This window comes from Bufo gargarizans, chromosome 1 (genome assembly GCF_014858855.1).
Source record: "Bufo gargarizans isolate SCDJY-AF-19 chromosome 1, ASM1485885v1, whole genome shotgun sequence".
Taxonomy (NCBI): Eukaryota; Metazoa; Chordata; class Amphibia; order Anura; family Bufonidae; genus Bufo; species Bufo gargarizans.
In genome coordinates this window covers 131,737,036-131,760,226 of record NC_058080.1, presented here as the reverse complement: position 1 = coordinate 131,760,226, position 23,191 = coordinate 131,737,036, and the positions used below count along the sequence as shown (strand labels likewise).

The window sequence follows — 23,191 nt, the reverse complement described above, 5'->3', positions numbered from 1 at the left end:
AGGTTGGAGTAAAAAGAAAAAATAATAATATCCTGGACAACTCCGTTAAAAACCAGTGGGAACTTATGCCCCAAGTCGTTTGAGACCCTAGGAACATTACTGAGAAAAATGAAGTTTTAACATATGCAAATAAGCCTCTAGGAGCAACGGCGGCGTTGTCGTTACATTTAAAGGCTCTGCAATCTCTGCAACTGCCGCGCCCTCTCCTCTTTGATTGACAGGAATAGGAAGTGAAAAGTGATCACGCCTGGCCCTGACTTCTCCTAAAATCTCGGACTGCGGCGTGCGCTTTCCAGCATATGAACAGTACAGCAAAGAGGAGTGCCAGCAGTTCTCTTCTATAATGCACCTGCGCTGGATACTGAAGCACACATGGCTTTAGGAGAAGTCAGGGCCAGGCGTAATCACGTTTACATTGCTGGCCTGTCAATCAGAGTGCAGAGGGTGCGGCAGTTGCAGAGAGAGCAGAGCCTCTAGGTGTAACGCCAACGCCCCCGTTGCTCCTAGAGGCTCATTAGCATATACTAAAACATCCTATTTCTCAGCAATTCTGTCACATATGAACACGAGACCAACACAGATGTCTTCAGCTGCCGGGTGCACATGTTACAGGTCAGCCAGTGTCATAAGGACTGCTGACAGGGGACCTTTAAGTTTTTAAGATTAAAAGCTGCCCAATTTATTATGTAGAGAAAGTTAATACAAGGCACTTCTTCTACATGATAAATGCTACTTGCCGCAGTGACACAACGTCTTTAACTCAAGCATTATTATATACTACATCCTATGATCTTAATCATGACTTGAATACTGTCCCCAGAGTGCAGACGGTGTATTTTGCTTCCTAGCAACCCCATCATCCACCTGTGACTTTGTAAGGATATCCAGAACCCATTCTTAGTAAATAGGACGTTCACATGAAAGGCAGCTGATGCATTGCGCCACTAGGTTTCAGACTGCCATCCCACAGGAGGACACGGCTTACCTAACGGAAGGTGAAGTTTGGTAGAAGCATTGTGCGGATGTCCTGGCTTCCCATCCGTTTCCTTTTCTGCTGTAGACGCTTCAGTTTCAGTATTGCTGGGAATGGCAGACAGAAAACGTTCAGAATATGCCCAGCCACACAGTTATTATACGGGGGCGGTACACGTCTCACACAATGGGTCGGTGTTAGGGTACGTCCACAAGGAGATTTATTTTATGCACTTGTATAGCGGTGACATCGTCCGCATCGCTTTACAGACATTAGCGTCACTCTGTCCGCAATGTGTGTTCCCATCAGTATGTCTTTGGAGTGTGGGACATACGCAGGGAGAGCATACCAACTCCATCGTCGGATTGAACCTAGGACCCGAGCGCTGCAGGGCACCAGTGCTATGACTAAGGGTGGTTGTCCACCAGAAACACGCAAGGGAAATTCATTTAAACATTTTCTAGATGTTTCAAAACTAAATAAAGTACAAGGGATTTTATCTGAGTGGTGAACAAACTTCTATTTTCCATATATCCACTGGGGGCCAGCCCTGTGTTCGTGGACCAACATAGTGGATGGAGGGGAGCTGACTCCGTCTGTATCACCAGTGCTAACCACTAAGCCACCACCGTGCAGCCTATACAAGGTACACAAATCCAGGGTTACATGCTGATTTGCCACGGAGTTCACAGTGGAAGCGCTGCACATTTTTTGTCACAGCAGGTGAGTGAGATATCTGAAAATCTCATCCACTTTGCTGCTACTGTAAATCGCTGTAGATTTACCGCATGCAAATCTGCAATGCTTCAGTCCCATGTGGACATACCGTTAATCTGGACGATTACACCTTAGGATGCATTACACATGACATTGCTGCATACACAAAGGGGGAGATGGAGAACTGGTGAAAAGGAAAACAGACTTCGGATACTTTCACAATAGCGATAACAGGGTCCGGCAGGCTGTGCTGCGGTTTTTATCCAGCCGCCTCTCGGCATGTTTGCCGTGCTGCGGCCGCATCTCCAACTCATCCCCATTAAAGTGAATGGAGCCGGCGGCACTCGTGGGCTCGCGTTAGCTAACGCTAGTGTGAAAGTGGCCTTAATTGCCACTAGCAACCGATCAGATTCCACCTTTCATTTTCCAAATATGAAAGGTAGAATCTGATTGGTTGCTATGGGCAACTAAGACTGTTTTCCTGTACACCAGTTTTGATGAATCTCCCCTTTGAATCTCTATGGTCCTTACTAAGGATCTCTACGTATTCTGCTGTATGGCGCCTCATAGCAATTAATTGAGTGGGGGATACTTGCATAATATAGCATGTCCCCAAAGTATGACCGCCATATGAAATCAGAACATAACGGTATAGGTCAAGGGTCAGCAATCTTTGTCACTCCAGCTGCTGTGAAACTACAACTCCCAGCATGCACACTTAGCTGTTCTTGTAATTCCCATAGAAGTGAAAGGATTCTGGGAGTTGTAGTGCCAGAGGTTGCTGATCCCTGGTATAGGCTGTGGAGAACAAACCTGTATATTATGTCATGAATCCTCCAGTAAACGTCCTGTCTTACACAAGTAAGGCCTCATGCACACGACCGTTGTTTCATTCCGTGTCCATTGTTCCGTTTTTCGTGATTTTCTGCGGACCCGTTGACTTTAAATGGGTCTGTTGAAAACGCGGCTAATGCACCATTTGTCATCCGCGTCCGTGATCCGTGGTTCCAGTCCGTCAAAAAAATATAACCTGTTCTATTTTTTTTCACAGAAAACGGTTTGCAGACCCATTCAAGTCAATGGGTCCGTGAAAAAACGCGGAGGCACACAAGATTGTCATCTGTGTCCGCGTCCGTTTTTTTTCCTATCATTTGCATGGCAAACTTGACAGACTTTTTTTTTTACTTTCCTTCATGTCTGGTGATCCTCCAAAAATAAAGGAAGACACACGGAAACGGATCACGGAACAACGGAACCCCATTTTGCGGAACGGAACACAACAACGGTCGTGTGCATGAGGCCTAAAGTAGATTAATTATGGTATAATACAACATTCTGCATATTTCTTCTGTTTAAATGTCATATCATTTTCAAGATTTCTGCTTCCTGTCAGGGTAATTGCCCTTCTATCCCCACCCTCTACCCATAAGCTGTTCTTGAAGACATACGTGTTCCTTTTTGTTTGATCCTCGGCGGCTCTATGAACAGATCCTTCTCTGGTTAATAACTGGCTAGTCTGTACTTTGTTTTTGGCAGAGTGTGAATCGTCCATTAGATGATTTCTGTCTGGTGTCCAGGGCTGGGAAAAAAAACAGATAAATTGAACAAGTTGTTCACATGTTATTGTCTCGGGGTCCTTCCTATTACACAGGCGGATTCCTTCCTGTAACCAGCACCAACAGATGATATAGCAAGTTGATCTGCACTCATCTATAGGGATTGCTCGACCAGCACCCGGATCTGAATACTTTTGTAATTGCAAGTAATTAAAAACTTAGTATAGTGACTGGGTTATTCAATAAAATGTATATAGCGCCACCTGCTGTTTGTCCTTTCTCTAAATTCTCTGTCCTGCTCACGGAGGTCGAAATACGTGCTTAGTTCCATCATTCAACTGCCACCAGCTTCAGCAGAAAGGACACGGCCCTGAAAAAGTGCACACCCCCTGAGCTGCCAGCTTGAAATAAAACTAGCAGAGCAATGAATGGGGAGATCTCTGGATCCATGTGAGGTACAGGGCTGGTTCTAGCTTTGTTACAAATAGACTGTCATGTACTATATGATTTCTGAATTTAACATTACTTAAGGACTTTTTACTTGAGCAAATAACCACCCAAAGGAACGGTTGTTCACTACTTATGACTGTGCCGCCGTTCATCTCCATTATTTGACATCTCATCCCATGTTTACACGGGGCAACGCGCTGCCAGCAAACAAGTGTAAACCAATACAGAAGATACGATCAGCTGCCAAACTAATGTCTGCCATGTCTATACAGGCACATACTTGGAGAAAGAACTTACCTCCCCCTGCACTGCTGGTCCTGGTTCACTTTGGTGGGACACAGAATTCCCAGTTGTTTCAGATAAGCCATGATGGGCACTGCTGACTGGTGACACGGTCAACGGCAGCACTGTGTCTTCTATGATCTTCCTTTCCTAGAAGCACATACACTGTTGGGTAATACTTCTTTCCAAAGACTCTTTAGGACTGAAGAAACCCTGATGATTCTCACCAAGAAATATGTGTTTCTGTAAACTTACGTCAGATTAGTTATCAGAGAAATGCAAGGCTGTTTGGTTTTGGCACTATCTATTCTCAGATTTCGGCACTATCTATTCTCAGATTTCTACGATTACCCATTCTCAGATTTTGGCACTATCTACCTATTCTCAGTTCTTCAATGCCATATCCTGCAGCTCCAGTCAAACATGAGACATTTCCAACACAACTGCAAGAACAAGACCTTTTCTAACATTATGGTTAGGCTTGTATACAAAATGTGTCCGCCAACAACCAGGTGTACCCACCTAAAGTCCTTTTGATCTATTAAAACTATGTGCAGGCCTCAGTCCACCTACTGGGAACTTAACAGTGTGGTCTGACCTTCCTCAGAACTCAATTTTTCTCTCAACGACAGGTCTGATATCACATGAATACCTTCAGGGGAACAGCCTCCCTGTGCCAGAAGAGACCGGGTCAACTCACTGTTGCCTTATCACTAATGAGACTTGTGAAGTTTATAACATTTCTTCACTCTATCCAGTTTTATATTGTTGTACCTTTCACTTGTTTAATGACATTCTTAGGGAGTTCTCTCTGTAGTACCTTTAGTAGTCCCCACTGGCACCAACTTTCTATCTTCCACCAGCCGGGAAGAGGTTATATCAGAAAGTTAATACAAGGCACTTAATATTGTATTCTGATAATCCATATTGCCTCCTTTGCTGGCTGGATTAATTTTTCCATCACAATATACACTGCTCGTGGTCCCCTTTTCCTATAGTGTGCTACCACAACCACCACTGCTGAATTATAGGATAGTCAAAACCCCTGGAAACGAGCAATGTATAATGAGATGGAAAAATGTATGAAACCAGCAATAGAGGCAATATGGACAATGACAATACATTAGTAAGTGCCTTGTATTCACTTACTCAACATGATAAATGCCATTTGCTGAAGTGAGACAACCTCTTTAAGCCTTACTCAAAGCCACCGTGTATTGGCCGTAACGTTAACCATTTGTGATACTTAAAAATGGAATACGTTCTAGAGATTATAGAGTCTGAAATCAGAATATTTATGGCCTATCCAAAGGGACCATGACGTGCTTATGTGAGTGCTACAGCTTCTTCATTGTTTGATCTATCTACCTGTATGCCATCTATTTAATAATGGTGGTGATGGATGTAGTTTGTTCCATTCATCTGTTTGGTGGGGAAGGAGGAAAGAAGGTAAGAGTCGAACTCCCCACAATCTGATGGCCTATGCCTAAGTTTGGCCATCAATATTTTGATCCCATAAAATCCTTTTAATAATGTAATTAATAAATGGTCTACATATTACAGTTCAACCTATAAATACCTCCTCATAGTATTTACGTTCCTCCTCTTCCACCTCCTTCTGAGCCTTCTCCCACTCCTCCTTTAATTTCTCTTGTTCTTTTTGGTATCTTTCCTTTTAAAAAAATTGAGACAAATACAATGTATAAGATGACCGGGACTGGCTGTTTGAGATACAAAAATATATTACATATCCATTTATATCAATTACCTCCAAGTTTATTGCTCTCAAAAGAAACAAAATAACTACACAGAGTTTTTCCGAGAGGTTCTGAGACAGATCTGCCTGCAGGATTTTCAGCCAAAGCCAGATGTGGTTCCACCAGGCAGGCACAGTATAAATGCTTCCTGTATATTCCAGATTCTTTTCAAATCCATTTCTGACTTTGTCAAAACATTCAACAGGAGAATCTGTCTCAAACCTACCTTGTCCAAAATACTCTGTGTCGCCGTACCCTTGAAGATAATGGCTAACAAAAATAGAAGCAATGATGTGACATTGCAAGCTTTCCAGACAACTCAGGTCTCTTCCTCAGGTACGATATCGAAGCCAGAAGAAACAGCAATATATATATAAAAGAGAAAGTCCAATGGGAGCACCAACCTATATATATATATATATATATATATATACATACACACACACACAAGAAGAACTGGTGTAATGAATAGACATTTCAAACAGAGTATCAAAGAAGCTTGAGAATTAGTCTTTAATTACACTGGACAAAAAAAAATTCTAAAAGTTTTGCTTCCTTGAAAATTTTTGGCCAACTCAATCAAGGTAGAAATTTTGAGAAACATGAGCCTAAGATGTACTGTAAATCTTACATATATCATGAGTTTAACTGAGCTAAATAGTTGGCCAGCATTGATGGATTCAATTAGCTTTGATAACGCTTTTCCATTGTCGCAATGTCTTGGTGAAACCATTCACCAAGTTCATCACATACTGCACCAAGACTAGCAGGTAAAATAAAAATCTAAATATGAATGCAGAAAATGAATTTTCTATGACCTGTTGCTCTTTTTCGCTTTGCACTATTTCAGATGGTTGTAGACCAGTTTGTGTAGTTTGGTGCTTGATAGTTGCCAAGGAAATTCTCAGCAACATCCTTGAATTATTTCCAAGAGATTTTCTCAGGCTCTACTAGCAGCTCTTCGAACTGATTGTCATTCATGATGTGTCGGATTTGTAGACCAGCAGAAATGCCTTTCTTAATCTTGGGATCTAGTTATTCTTGGGAACATTTGTCTGAAATAACACAAACCTTTTCCCTCCATGTTCATTGCTATCATGAAATTATTCATCAACCTGAGTTTTATGTAAAGTGAACATAAAGTGGTTTATGTGCCACACTTCTCTATCCTGGAGTCAACTGCTGATGGATTGGCCAGTTATTTTGAGTGTAATGTGATTGTTTTATCGCAGCTGTCCCATTCCCAACAACAACGTTTTCCTACCAGCTACTAAAAATACATAAGCTACACCGAAAAGGGTTCAAGAATAGACGGTGTGAACGTTCTTTGGTCTCTAAATTGATGGTGGTACAGAGATCTGGTGTCCCCACTATCTCTGGTGTAATAGTGGGGGCACCAAGTCTCGGAGCTAACATCAATTTAGAGGCCATAAAACTTTCACACCACTTATCTATAAGATAATTAAGAACTCATTCTCAACTCTTGATATTCTGTTGTTATTCTGGACCGCAAAACAGATTTGGTCCTGTGCAGGAGGCCCAAGTCTGAGGAAGAGATGCGAGTTGAAAGCTCGCTATTTAATATGAATGGCTTTATTTTTTGTTAGCCATTGATGTTACAGTAAACAGTATCATACCAGCAATTATTTTGTTTCTCTTAGGCTACATTCACACGTCAGTATTTTTCTATATCCTGAATTTCGGTCCGTTTTTTGCGGATCCGTTGTTCCTGAAAATGTTTCCGTATGTCATCCGTTTTTTGCGGATCCGCAAAAAACTGAAACATGTATAAATTTCAATAAGCAAATAAAGTTGTTTGGATTTCTTTGAAAAAAAAAAAAAGTTTCTGTTTGCAGCATTTAATTTCCAGGAACGGAATCCGCATAAAACGTATGACATACGTAATGACATACGAATGTCTTCTGTTTTTTGCGGATCCATTGACTTTGTATTGTAACAGGATCCGATTTTTGTGGAAAAGAATAGGACATGTTTTATATTTTTTCGGACATGCGGAACGGAACAACGGACACACATTGTGCTGTCCGATTTTTTTCAGGACCCATTGAAAATGAATGGGTCCAGATCTGTTCCGCAAAAAACGGAACAGATCAGGAAAGAAACAACGGACGTGTGACTGGACCCTTAATGAGAGCAATGAACCTGATTTCTACTGGCTAACATGGTACCAGACTTCTTTCAATTACCTTCAAGAAACACAGACAATAACATACAGATGTGAAAGGAGCCTTAAAGGACCAATAAACACAGAAAATGCACATAAAAAAATATTCTCCTCCATCCCCTTGGTCTAATTGTATCTCACATTACATATATAAAGAAATCTCCTCTCTGTGTGCCAGGAGCTCAGTCATGCCCCTCTTCCTCCAAGCTGTCATGTGTCTTGTTGTAGGAAAAGTGGCAGGAGCAGGAGCAGGAGCCTCCCCTCTGTGAAGTGTCTGTAGTAGGGTAAAAAGACTGTTAAGCCCTCACCCCAGCAGGCCATCAGTCCAAGATGTAAGAGATTAACCCATGTTGTCTTCAGGATTTCTAAACCTGTTTCTGGATCATGCAGAAAATGCTGCAGACAGACAGCAGTAGGGGGAAGGGGGGGGGGGGGGGGTGCAACTATATTTCTTGTTTTTAGTATTCATTTCTAGGCTTAGTGTTCCATTCGAATAAGTCTTTCACCAGGAAATTCACCATTAAACACTGCCTTGTAGGGCTAGCTCAGCTAATGAGCAGTTTTGTGCATTAAGGGCGGTGAATTGTAAGAGGGGTCCCCAATTCCCCTGTGTGAACGGAGCAGTGATATGCATGCATGAACATCTCTCCATTCACTTCTATCAGTTTGACAGATGGCCAAGCACTGTATTGAGCCTTCCCAAAAAAAATCCCACCAAAAAAGTGAATGGAGCGGTGGAACATACACACCACCAATCCATTGATACAGGGGACGCCACTTGTGATCTGTAGAGGTCAGACCCCGAGTGGTCATACATTTGTCACCTATCCTGTGGATAGGTGATAACTGTTGTTTGTGGACCAACCGCAAACAAAACTAGCTACATTCCTACTTCTGCACCTGTAGGAATGATAAAGTGTGTTTTTTATAAGATAAATTCAATTGTAAACGATAGATATTCCTGCCTATAAGGTGATAAATGTTAGATGTGTGGGGGTCTGATTGCCGAGTCCTGTTAGGCGATACAGCATTTATCATCCGTCCATTGGATAGGTACTAAATGCTTTAGGCTGGAATAAATGTATAAATCATTACTAAATGGCCACCTCTAATACCTGAAGCAACCTTTCTTGTTCTTGCTGCCATCGCTCTTGTCGTCTCCGCTCTTCTTCTGGGTCCCAAGCACAAAATCGACTCGGGGAATTTAGAAGGGGCTGAAACACCTAAAAGAACATAAACCATCTCATTTATTTCAGAATTTTTAGCTCCAAAAACAAGGCAGAATAGTACCACATACAAAAGTATATTGCTGCATTTGGAGGATGTTTTCTTCATGCCACAGGATACAATCCAACTATTCTGATTGTCTAGTAGTATGTATTAGAAATAATCTTCTAGAATAGTTGGGAGACTTTGTAAATACATTACTTATCTTTCGCAATACAGTACATAACCCAGAGCTGCATCTAGAATTCTGCAGGTCGTCAAAGAGTCTGGTGTAAAGGACTGCACTCCCCAGCACAGAAATCACTCGGGCAACCTCTGTACATGCAATTCCCACAATCCCTCTACACAACTACTCCATGCTCTTCCCACATAACCCAGGTTACCACCATCACTAAGGAAAAGCTCTCCACCTTAATCTCCAAATCAAACCATCCATCCCACCTGATCCCTAACCTTACTACTGTAATTATCCTTGCTCTAACCCACCTTTTCAACCTATAAATAACCATTGGCATCTTCCTTTCCTCTTTTAAACATACCACCATGGAACCCATACTCAAGAGACCTTCCATGGACCCATCTTCTTTATTCTGCTATCGCCCCATCTCACTACTTTCATTCGCATTAAAACTCCTAGAACAACATGTCCATCTCGAACTATCCTCTTACCTAGCACCCCACTCACTTTTTGATCAACTACAATTCAGCTTACAGGATGTAAATCTAACTCTGTATCAAGATCAGTAATACAATGTGTTTACAAAGTTACCCAGCATTTTATATAGACATCATAGAAAGGTTATGATTATTAATACTTGTCAAATTTCAAAAGTTGGAATGCAGGATGAAGTACAGTGTGGCGTACACAATTCTTTCTGGCCATACCGTTTTTGTCACTCGTCACAGCTCCTCAAAGCATGTAAGGGCCCCAGGCTGTGTCTGATGACACAGTATCCCCTTTGCCACATAGAGTTAGAGCTCTTGGAGGGCTTCTTTCCAGAAGAAAGCAGACCTCCATGAACTGCGGGGTATTTGGTTATTATTATTAGACAATATTCTGTGCATGTGAGTCGCTTTCACTTCTGGGCCCTATAGCCCGTCATGTTGTCAGTTTTGCGCTTCGGTTGTGATACCCATAGCCATCAATCATTTAACATTTGTTTTTCCAGACAGTTTATTACACAAGACCTAAATTCTGACTGGTTGCTCTGGGAAACGAGCTTTTTTTTTTGTTCAGTCCCAGCATGTCTACTGGTATCAACATAGGTTTTGAAAATCCCATCCACATATAAATTTCTGCAGATATGCAGTGCTAATCCAAACAACTGAACCTGTGGCATAGAGGTAGCAGCCCAGACTCTAGTGCCTAATGTAGCTCAAAAGCCCCATTGCCACATATTTATTAGAGTATAAATGGGATATGATAGGTGGGGGGCCTGTTACGGATTTTCATTACGTCTCTGTGGCCAGGTACATTCATTCATCACCACTGCTTATACTATAATGCTCTGCAAAAGGTTTGGGCATTGAAACCCCACTTTTTTTTCTTAGGCCATGTCCCATAACTGATGTGCCACAACCACATTGTTGCAGTGCCATGCCCCTTTCATTCAGCACCTCATCCCCTCCAATTTACAGTTGGGCACCAGGCCGAGTTTGATATCGCTGCATATCGTGACGTTCATGGAGGGGTGCTTTTTGAGAGAACCCGGGAGACTTGCCAGCTCTACCTGGAGTCTGGGAGGTCTCCCATTTTCCAGGAAAGTTGGCAAGTAAACAGGAAACCATCAGTAGACATAAATCCCTGACTTGTGTTGTTCTGTCAAATTCTTAGAAAATTCATACTGGATGCCACTCTGAAAAGACAAAGTACAAAAAAGGCTAAATTTTTAGAGGACATCTCACAGATCTATGTCTATAGGCGTTTTAGCATTTGTTTGTGTTTAGCACTTGTTTGTGACGTCGCTGCTTATGGGCCCTAGCTTGGCACACTGTGAACTATTTTGCCTGTTCTTCAATGGGCAAAATAAAATTTGAGAACTTTGACAACACAAACACGCCAAGTAAAATTACTTACTGCTGGGTTCCCACTGACTTCTGGCTCTCCTGTCAAACAGAAGTGAACAAAACAACTTTATTCTATTAACTTTATTCTAAAAGACTCAAGTTAGCACACGTCATTAACAAGGTACATATTCCTGGTGGTGATTATTTACCCGTGATTGAAGCCTAGGCATGTGTTAAGAAAGTGGTATGACAAACATTATTATTACATTAGCCTGTACATTAAAAGTTCTTTTGAAACCACCACTAGTGAATTTGAGAATTTGGTAGCACAGTAATTCCCTGTGATACTTGAATACATGCAGTCATAAGAATAGTAGGGGTTAGCACCAGATTGGAAATCTAACCATATAGATGGGGTCAAGGCACATGGAAAGTAGTCGGATCCTGACTGCAGACTATCTAAACCATCAGCCCATCTTCCAGGTCATCTCAATTTACTAAAAAGAGCCAACGACTTAAGAATAGTGTTGAGTGTACTTGTGTTTTCAAGTTCGGCATACAAGGTTCAGGTTATCTAAGAATTACATTATGGATTCCGCTACCACGGACCATACGTTATGGTCCGTGGTAGCGGAATCCATAACGTAATTCTTAGATAACCCGAACCTTGTATGCCGAACTTGAAATCACAAGTACACTCAACACTAATCAAGAATAGACTAATAAAGGCAAGAGTCATGACCACACCACTATGAAAAAGTAAAGGAAATCTGAACAATGTCTACATGTACATTTTGAAGTGTGGCGCATTGCTATCCACCATAATCCTTCATGAAGAACTACCTGAAGAGCCAAAGCCATAAGCATTACAGTAGGTTTTAGGATATGACCCTTAGGCTGCTTTCACACTAGCGTTCGGGTTTCCGTTCGTGAGCTCCGTTTGAAGGAGCTCACGAGCGGACCCGAACGCAGCCGTCCAGCCCTGATGCAGTCTGAATGGAGGCGGATCCGCTCAGACTGCATCAGTCTGGCGGCGTTCAGCCTCCGCTCCGCTCGCCTCCGCACGGACAGGCGGACAGCTGAACGCTGCTTGCAGCGTTCGGGTGTCCGCCTGGCCGTGCGGAGGCGTGCGGATCCGTCCAGACTTACAATGTAAGTCAAAGGGGACGGATCCGTTTGAAGATGCCACAATGTGGCTCAATCTTCAAGCGGATCCGTCCCCCATTGACTTTACATTGAAAGTCTGGACGGATCCGTCCCAGGCTATTTTCACACTTAGCTTTTTTTAGCTAATATAATGCAGACGGATCCGTTCTGAACGGAGCCTCCGTCTGCATTATTATGGGCGGATCCGTTCAGAACGGATCCGCCCGAACGCTAGTGTGAAAGTAGCCTTATGTGTATTTACACCAGGTTCTCCCAACTACAACCAGTCAATACAAGACCAGTTCATCTCTTGCTCCCAAATTCCAATCCATTGACTTGAGGTCTGTGTCCATGTACCTAAAATTTCAGGACAAGTTGTGATGCAGACTAAAAGCCTATATAGTTTTTCCACCCTACTAGTAAAACTATATAGAGATTATCAGGCAAGGAGAGGCACCTGTGGTCGAGCCATCGGTTAGACCACTAAAACCATTGAAATGGTGATCTAGGATCAAGCAGGAAATAGATGAAGAGTGTACAGTGCCTTTTAGTCCAGGGCACTCCTGTACAATGAGTGATGTACCTGATCATATGCACTTTTATCTGACAACTGCCCTGTTCTCCCTTTCCTAGACCACAGCAAAGAAGGAGCAGGGAGGAACACATCTCTCTGCTGTCTGACAAAAAGCAGCTGATGACTGGATGATCGAAATTCCTGCTTGAATAGGAAAGAGTGGTGCAGGTGGGGGAAGCGGGTTTAGAGGTAAGTGCTTCCGTTTAACCTACAGTGGTTGGCATGGTTACATATTCTTATTTGCGATTTGTGTTTTCTCATGTGTATATACAGTGTTCTGCCAATATCTAGGCAGAAACAAATAAAAGGCATAGTTCACATGTCAAGGTTTTCACATAGATTTGTTTGCCAAAATACACATCAAAACTGCACTTCTCCCATGGAAGTGAATGGCACATTTTTGGCCTTGCCACCATCCACAAGAATAATGAGTGTGTACACATTCCTCACCGAAAAGACGTGGATTACTGAAGTTCAATGTGGCTAATCCTGGATTTTTGCTGTGGATCCTCTAGTAAAATACACATTGGTTTGCCCTAGGTAAATCCTTGAAGTTTGAATTAAGCCCTAGCAGCACAAACTGCAAATGTGGCAGGCTAACCTAGCTATATAGGTCTGTGTACTTCGATCTCTTATCTTGGCACAGGATGAATGTAATATTCAATACTATGGCCATTTTTTTAGACCACCACTTGTTAGACTGGGTTAGGTATTAAGACACAAGAGGGTTCTCTAGAAAACAAAACCAAAGCTATTTTAGGTTTCTTTTCTAGAAGGTCTAAAGTTGGTTCTAACCATTAATAATTTTCAGCCAAAAGAGCTTTAGACCAACAATTATCATGACATTAAAATTGTATTGGTTAGAGGTTATCAGAAAGCTCTTCTGATGGCTGGAAAAAAATTATATTTAACCCAAAAACATAAACCTATCTGAACCATTTTTTCCAAGCCCCTGTAGACTCTAAATTGTTGAGGGGAATAACCAGAAACATGACATGTGACATGTCTATGTGTGATGGATTGGTTGTTCTAAAGTTACTATACATACCTTCTAGTCATAGTGGATAGAAAAAAAATGGAAAAATTTAAATAAAATCGTATATCAAGTCAAGAAACACATATGGATCAATTATGCCAGATTATAAGCACATTCTTGGCAAATCAATACAATCAATTGGTAATCAAGATGAACGTGAAAACGCACCACATGCCCCTCTTTTTGTGCCATTCTACACATGATTTATCAAAGTGTCACCTCCACAGACACAACCCAGCAAAGCACCACAAAAGTGAAAGACAATGTGGGGGACACCTTGAATTCTTCAAATTTACTCCAGTTGCCTGACCAACAAAAAAACTGGGAACGTCGCCAAACATTCTAGATCTTAATATTTAGGCAGATACTTTAGGGAGATTCTGAGGTGCAATGATTGGAAAAATTTATAAAAATAATTGCATGAAATAGTAACTACAAAATACGAGAAGGCAAGGTGCTTACAGAAAGGCAAAGTTACAACAAAAATATAACACATTTTTCATTAAAGAGGACCTGTCACCCCTCCTGACACCTCTCCTGTCTGTTTTAGCAATTGATTGCATTCCCCATGTAATAACAATTCTGGATCATCTATTCTTATGGCTCTATGTTGTGCTATTCCTTTATTATTCCTGCTAGAAGTTTACAAATAAATTGCCAGCAGTCTGCAGTAAAGGTACTGCTGGGTGTTACCAGCAGCAGGTGAGTCTGTAGAAATAACCGAGGAAATGGTACAACCTAGAGGCATAATAATAGATGCCCCAGAATAGTTATTACATGGGGGATACAAGTAGTTACTACAACAGAAAGGCCTGGAGAGGTGACTGGTCCTCTTTGAGGCTTCTTTCAGGCTTGCAGTATAGTTCAGGCAGGGAACAACCTACTGGAGATCTCGGGTTCTGGGGGTTACCGCAAAGCCAGCCAGCCCCATTGACTAAAATTGGGTCCAGCGGAGATACGGCCGTGACCTAGCAAATAGGCTGGGATCCAGCTGTACAAAAAACAGTCATCAATATCAGATCAGCAGGGGTTCTGACTCCCAGCACCCTCATGTGAGCCGTTGACATTGCAGCAGTGGATCAGCTGTAATTACACTACTCCTCCGCTAGTGTCAATGGAGAGCAGGTAAAAATTGAAGAGGACACTCTGCTTGCATGAGCATCACTGTTTCTTCAAACAGCTCATCGGCAGGGGTGCCCAGATTTGGACCTCATTATAGTCAATAGTGGGCCACCCGGAATGATGCTGTGAAAATGAAACTAACCTAACATACAGAACTGAAATGGTCAACTCTCAAGGTAGACATTCTACATAAACAACCTGAAGGTATGCTGCATACACAATTTTGGAGCAGGCAGGATCACATAATGTACATATATCATATCAGGTATACCAGAAAACATGAAATATTAAGATCATACAATAGACTTTTGTGAACATTATGAAATATCCTTATAGCCTCAAGTTTGATCTACTATTCACTTACCACTAAAATATTATTTCTGGAGATAATAATTTCCAATGTTCAAAAAGATTTAGAGAAAAGATTTGATACAGCCATTTATCTTCTGAATATTAATTCTGCTAGCCACTAACAGTCACTAATGTCAGTATGTTCCATGATATCTGTCATCCTGACATTACTGACTACTTCCCCATCTACAATTTACAATGAGTGAAAGCTGCATTTTAAAAATCTCTCAATAGTCTCTTCTAGTACCAATTCCTAAACATTAACAGATTCTACTTAAAGGGGATGCCCAGGATTAGAAAAAAATTGCTGTTTTCTTCCAAAAAACTGAACCAAACCTGTCCATTGGCTGTGTCTGGTATTGCAGCTTCGCGCTATCGAAGTGAATAGGGCTGAGCTGAAGTACTTTTAAATTTTTGAAATCCCTTTAATGGAGCCAGTGGGCATACTTGTGTGAAGAAAGTCAGCATATCAGGGATCAGGATCCACAATCAAGCCTTAGTGAGGAACATGACAATTTCTGCAATTATTTCCTTAGTATGGTGCAATCCATTGCATACTAAAATCTCAAATACTAACAAAAAGTTAGGGATATTTGGCTTTCGGGTGAAATTTATGGAAAACGTATAAAGTTCATGCTACAGTGATATTATATCATGAAAGTAGGGCATTTAAGTTGAAGCATGCAATGGTGATTTCCTCATCTCAAACAATTTATTGAAGCCAACACCAGAGGTGGGTATACCCCTACAAAAAATGTCAATGTCTTAATAACAGCATGTGGCCTTGAGCATCAATTACACTTGACAACGACGTATCATGCTGTTCACAAGTCGAGTTATTATCTGCTGAGGCATGACATCCCATTCTTCTTGAAGGGCGTCCCTCAGGTTATTCAGATTCTGGGGTACAGAGTTACAAGCCTCTACACGGCGACTCAGCTGATCACATAGGTTTTCAATGGGATTCAGGTCTGGAGAAAGTGCAGGCCACTCCATTTGAGGTACCCCAGTCTCCAGCAGCCATTCCCTAATGATGCGACCTCGACGAGCATTCACATTGTCGTCCATGAAGATGAAATTAAGCTTGTGTTGTTCATGCAGAGGCACAATGACTGGATTAATGATGTTATTCAAGTAGTATGGGCTTGTCACTGGACCATTCACAAAGTGTAGAGCAGTTCTGTATTGACTAGACACACCCGCCCACACTGTAACACCACCACCACCAAAGGTTCGTCTGTAGCTGATGCATAGCATTCTCCTTGATGTCTCAGACATCGTTGGTGGCCATCATTTCTGCTAAGTGAGAATCAACTTTTATCAGTGAACAGCACTGAGGCCTACTGGTCCCTCGACCAGCGTAGATGCTCCCTGGCTCATGCAAGATGACGACGCCTGTGCCTGGTGGTGTGGTCAGGTACTTATGTAGGTCATTTAGCACGCAGACCATGCTGATGTAAACAGTTTCGAATGGTCTGACGTGACACTTGGGTGCCTCTCACCTCCCTTAAATGTGCCTGGAGTTGTGTGGCATTCATCATCAGGTTCCGAAGGGCATTGTTCACAATGATGCGGTCATCAGCGGGATGTGGCCAAAGGACATCATTCACTTCTATGCCTTTCTATGACCTGCTGCTGATGACACTCTAAACTCAGTGGTCACTTCCATCTGAGAACATCCTGCTTAAAGCCTCGCAGTGGTGAGGTACTGTAGATCAGTTGTTAGGTGTTGTCTTGGTCTCATGATGTCAAAATGTCAACAGCATGATGAGGAGGACTGTTTGAATACCCATTCTAATTGAGCCAGGAAATGTATTGGGTGATTCATGGATCAAACACCTATTTAGAATGTTGTCGTTAAGTTCCTTTGAACAGTTGTACATGTGCATTCAAAAGTTTAGAGAAGGTGAAATTAAAGGGAACCTGTCACCGGGATTTTGGGTATAGACCTGAGGACATGGGTTGCTAGATGGCCGCTAGCACATCCGCAAAACCCAGTCCCCATAGCTCTGTGTGCTTTTATTGTGTAAAAAAGGCGATTTGATACATATGCAAATTAACCTGGGATGAGTCCTGTCCTTGAGATGAGTCAGGGACAGGACTCATCTCAGGTAATTTGCATATGTATCAAATTGTTTTTTTGACACAATAAAAGCACACAAAGCTATGGGGACTGGGTATTGCGGACGTGCTAGCGGCCATCTAGCAAATCATGTCCTCAGGTCTATACCCAAAATCCCGGTGACAGGTTCCCTTTAAGTTCACCTGTAAAGGTTAGAGTGCATTTTAAGTTCATCCTGAAATTTCACTCACAAGCCAAATATATACAACTTTTTGTGAGTAGTGTATATTGCTCCTATATACAGTCGATCATAGGAGTCAGAGAGTATAGAGTCAAATAACTCAGTATACAGAAAACATCTTTAGTGAAGTAAATATCCACTGTTTTTTTGAGAATTTAAAGGGATATTCTGGGAATTGGAATAGGTCGGGATTTGAATTCTGGCATAGCCACTCCTTCATTGTTTATCTGGCCCAGCGCTGTACATTTTGTAGTGCCTGTGCCTGATACAAATTTATAGTGGATCATATAGGATGCTCAAAGATAAAACAAAAATTATTTATTTATTCTCAACATGTAAATTTAAAAATGGGCTAAAACAAGGGAGCCCACTCCCAAACACAATATAGCTTCGGGGCTAATGTGAACCTCATCCACAGTGATATGCTCTGTGGCACCTCCACCAAATAACATAAGTTGGGAGAGTCAGGAACATCTATCCTAACACTGTCCTGCGTAATGTAGTTCAGTCCTGTTTCAACTCAGAAGCAACTCAGCCCATATGCCTCTCTTTATAGGCTTCAGCGTCCTTCTGATTGACAATAGCAGCTAAATGCAGGGGAAGACAACTAAAAACATTGTGACTATTAGTTAGCCACAGTGTTGTGATACAGGTTCAATCTCCCCATACTTGCTTCTGTTATATAGCTGAGGACTAGAACGCCAGTTGTCCCTATAAATTGTCAACCTCCCCCCTGCAGCTGCTCGAAGTAAGGCTGCAAAATTTTACTACTACCACTGCTAGTCATCCGCATCCTATGCTAAGGATCTACGCGTTTAGAGCATATTCATCAGGAGCCTTTATAGATAGATCTAGCTAAGATTTACATGTGGTTTAGTAGGGCATTAACCGCGCACGCCATGATTATCATGCTGGCGGCATGTCTACCACTAGTGCGGCCATATGCCGCTAGCAATGTTCAATAAGCTGATTGGTCAGGGCAGTAGGAGTCGGCCCCCCACAGATGTAGTATTGATGGCATATTTTAAGGATTATCCATCAACACCAAAGTCCTAGAAACTTTAATTTATGCATGAAAAGAGACGCAATGCTCCTTTGTACCAACACACGAGCAGCTCTTCACAGGTATACAGTGCTCTCCACACAAATCACAAAAAGATGGAAACAACATGAGTTGGCTATGTAATACAGTCTACTACTGTAAGGAAGATGGTAACATAGCTCCATTCAATATAAAAAATCTTATTCTATCTCAGTCAAGGTTTTCTCTAGTTCTGAAATCTAATATCAGATATTCAGATGTCTACATGTTTGACACCTTTGCAACTTCTCAACCACAGCAGCTAGAGGTATCTAGATGTCTACAAGAGGAGGTCTCTCACCACCTATAATAGTTGTGGATATTGGTCATATTGCTGGAGTATCTTCAGGAGTCATACCGGAGATTCACACTGGGGATCATTGTAAATGTGGTTTTATTTAGTGGAATAAACAATACTACATTCCATAGTTGGCAAATTCATTTATGTACAAAAAGTATAAGAAATGGCTTAAAACACTGACAGACAATGTCTGCTATAAAACTGCAACCTCGATCCTATTCCAGTCCATGTGGGTAAATGGTGTGTCATGCCATCAGGGACAGGCGCTATATGTACGCACCATGCTTCTCTTTCTGTAGTGCATCTTTGTCATCTTCAGGCTTTCTCTTGTCCTTACACAGGGCAGTATCATTCTGTTCCTTAGAGGAATCCAAAGACTGAAAAACGCAAAAGTAATTACAATTAAACCCAGAAGTAGATCCATATACAGTGGTCCCTCAAGTTACAATTTTAATTGGTTCCAGGAGGACCATTGTATGTTGACACCATTGTAAGTTGAGTAATTGGTTCCAAAGGCCCAACATTTCATCCAAGATAAGAGAAAATGAAGATTTAAGAAAAATAAGCAGATAACCAAGGCAGATAAAACAAGTCCTTACATATAACAGTCAGGAATAGCTGCTAACTAGCAACTAATAGAGGTATTTTATCAGAGAAGTAGCCTTGATTGGTTGGATCTGAGTCTGAGGCATTGTATGTGGAGTCTCAACTTACGATGGGTCAGAAAAGACCATTGTATGTTGAAAATATTGTATCCTGAGGCCATTGTATCTTGAGGGATCACTGTATAAACCCATCCTATGACTTCATACATACAGGACTCAAACAATAGTCTCCCTTAATAATATACAAGAAGTGATCGTGTGTCTGTATCTGCTGGGAATTATGTACCTGCTGCGTGTCCTTATTACTGGGCTATACAGAATAATGTATGTGACTTTACATAGCTATGGAAAGCTACAGATGTATCTCATGCACAAAGTCAGCCATAAAATACATGCGGCATGTATGTAATTTAAAGGGTTTACTATCTCATAAAATGATGGCACACTGCTAAGATACGGTCTATAAAGGAGTTAGTTTAGTGCTGTGTACCCCTTAATGCTATGCCCTGTACTGAGGCACCACTGGCTGTGTAGGGAACAGCAGAATGCTCATTACATTCTCAGGACCGTGGAGGTCCTAGCAGTTTACCCCCCCTTCCCCCCCCAATCAGAAAGTGATGGCATTATCATTATGAAAAGGAAAAACACACTGTCAAAAGGAGTCTGCAAAACTACTCACAGTGCTTGGTAGGGGCCAGGAAGCTCCACCTTTTGTGGAGCTGTTTTCCCCCCAGAAGTATTGTGAATGTGAACTTTTATTCTGGCAGGTTTTGATCCTGCAAGTGCCCATAAGGCGGAGCTTCACACTGAACAGGCCCCTCCTATCTGCTCTTAGTGACAGCTGCAGCATCCAAACAGGAGACCAGTACATCTGTCACTCAGAGCACAAAAAGCTAAATGGCAAGAGCAGGAAGCAGTTCAGTGTGAGGACCTGCCTGCTAAGCACTTGCAGGAGCAGAGCCTGGCAGAATAAAACTTTATATTCACACTATGGATAATAAAAGCTCCTTTGAAAGGTAAGTTTGTCCTGCTCTCCCCAAAACAACGATCGATGCACTGTGTAGCTATTGCCCCCAAAAATCTGCTGTCAGAAATAAAATTTGGTAGCATGGCGACCATCATTATTTCTTGCCTTTGTGAGAAGGAAAGATCCACCTTTGTGGACCAGGAGATACTTTTTTGTGCATACAGCATAACCCAGAGCAGCGTCAAAGAGCGTCTCTCTAAAAAATGCAGCACGTCCATGTGTAGTATGGACAATCCACACATTTCACTTAACTATGTAATGCGTTAATTCCCCTGTGATGGTGTTGCAGGAGACACATGAGTACTCATGGACAGGGTCCTTTGTTTATTTTTGGGGGACTCTTATAGAAACATGTCACTGTCCAAAGCAAACACCCTTCAAAACAGTGAAAACAGAACAATTACCCAATGCATAACCTTTGATTTGGAGACATCTTTTTGCTCTTCTTCCAGATCATTTCCATTTACAGTAGGTTCAGTTGTCATGACGGACAGTGACACTAAGTTGGTCACAGCGGGTTCTTCACTGCTAAGGATAGGAGGTTTTGTGCAATCTAAGATAAAATAAAAAATACAGCACAGAATTAACAAATATTTTGTACATATGAGTGTTATAGAAACACCCTAATATTGTAGTATGTGGGAGCTAATCAGAAGGCACCAAGACAATTTTGGAAAAAAAATACTTCTAGTTAACACGGTTACTTAGACAAGGACTTGTCTTAAAGGTCTTGTCCAATCTTTTAGAAGTGATGGCCTATCCTCAGATCAGATAGGTCATTACTTGTAAAAGAGAGGTCAACCCCTTTAAAGGGGTAGTCCAGAGGTAAAATCATTCTGACAAAGGGCTTACGGAGTTAAACAAAAAATAAGAAGCAATAATCAACTCACCTATCCGCCATCCCATTCTGAAGCTTCCTGGGTCCAGACTGGTGCCTACTTCCTGGTCCTGGCTCAAAACACAGGAAATGCCTGCTCAGCCAAACTCTGTATAAGGCAGCTTACCACTGGGGCCAGCCATTAGTTAAGTGGATATCTACTGTAATTTTTTTATGCATCGAGATCAGGACCAGGAAGTAGAAACCTGAGGTGAGAATCACTTCTTTCTTAGCTTTTCTGAGCTTTTTGCAAAACTTTTTTCCCCACTAGACAAACCCTTTAACCGTCATAATAGTGGTAAACTATGTTTAGTAAAGCTGGCCATACATTTTATATAACTGTTGGTTAAATTAGTGACCCCCCACACACACACACACAATACACATGCAAGTTGTTGTGCATGTGTGCTGAATTGGGAGAAGGCAGAGGCTTATCTCCCGTGAACAAAAGGAACAGTATGTTGAGATCTTTGCTTACTATGTCTACACTATACACTACATAATATGAGTTTTTAATTGTGCTGTCCAATACATTTAGAGAACGTTAGAGCAAACATGCAAACCTTTAATCTGTTCTGTGTGGACATTGTCAGTCAAAGACGAATTCATTTCATCCACTTGGTTTGTGTGATTTATCCCTTCACAGAAAACCTGGAGAAAACATAGGAATGAATTACAGTATGTATATTAAAAACTAAATTATTGCAAAACCTATTCATTTAATGAAGACAAATTTTCTGCCCTTTATTGAGCACCTGAGAATGTCAAGGACATGTGTGCCTCAGAACAAGATCAAAGGCTGTCCTTACTTTTGGATCAGGACTATGCACATTCGTTCTGGTCAAGTTGAGTTCAATAGAAGAAATATCTGTCTTCAATTCAGTTGCTGGTAGGTCCACTCTGGCGACACCTTCAAACCTCTGTGATCTGGTCAGCAAGGAAGCAAAGGTTGGGCTAACAATGGATCCTTGTTCCTTCTGTTCCTCTGTGCCATTAACTGCTTCTCCATTGACATTAATCTTTCCATCTACCTAAATAGATCAAGAAAATGTATACTTAGGGTCAAGGCATGTAGGGTTAGGCAAGTTCATGTAGGCATGTAGGGTTATGACAAATTAGCTCTCTTCCAGAAGGTAGAAAACTAATACTGGAGAGACAGTTTCTCCCTTCTGGAAGAAGGCTAGCTAAAGCACTGCCTGGAAGACTTCCTACGCCAGCCGAATCTACACAAGGAGAACCAATATTATAAAATTTTTTATTATATTACACCAGAAGCACTACACACACTGTCACATAGTATAACTATTACCCTAATACAACACCTTGATAATTACAATCAGGGGAGTAGCTACCATGGAAGCAGGGGAAGTAGCTGCTACAGGGCCCAAACTCAGGAAGGGACAAACTGATTTAGGGTACAGGGAGCGGTGAGTATGGTGATCCTAATCCTAGCACTGGTATTACTTGCTGCTCCCTGGTCTTCTTTTCCGGGCACCTGTGCTGCACTAAGTTCTGGCATCGCCCAGCTTCAGGACGGGACGTAATGTGCTCAGGAGTGCACTATGACCTGATGCTGTGCAACATCAGGTCACAGTGTAGTGAGTGCCGAGAGAC

At 41.8% G+C, this 23,191-nt stretch overlaps 1 protein-coding gene across 1 annotated transcript in view; it reads right to left on the bottom strand.

The window, feature by feature from the left end:
* LIMCH1 (LIM and calponin homology domains 1) overlaps nt 1-23,191 on the bottom strand; it is a 323,950-nt gene that overhangs the window by 10,723 nt on the left and 290,036 nt on the right. Inside the window, exons 44-53 of the mRNA XM_044276674.1 lie at nt 22,387-22,608; nt 22,141-22,228; nt 21,105-21,253; nt 19,349-19,445; nt 11,225-11,253; nt 9,036-9,143; nt 5,558-5,650; nt 3,994-4,128; nt 3,139-3,269; nt 986-1,080 (exon numbers count right to left, since the gene is read on the bottom strand). Of these exons, the coding sequence (XP_044132609.1) occupies nt 986-1,080; nt 3,139-3,269; nt 3,994-4,128; nt 5,558-5,650; nt 9,036-9,143; nt 11,225-11,253; nt 19,349-19,445; nt 21,105-21,253; nt 22,141-22,228; nt 22,387-22,608 (1,147 nt within the window). The remainder of the gene's footprint in view (nt 1-985; nt 1,081-3,138; nt 3,270-3,993; nt 4,129-5,557; nt 5,651-9,035; nt 9,144-11,224; nt 11,254-19,348; nt 19,446-21,104; nt 21,254-22,140; nt 22,229-22,386; nt 22,609-23,191) is intronic.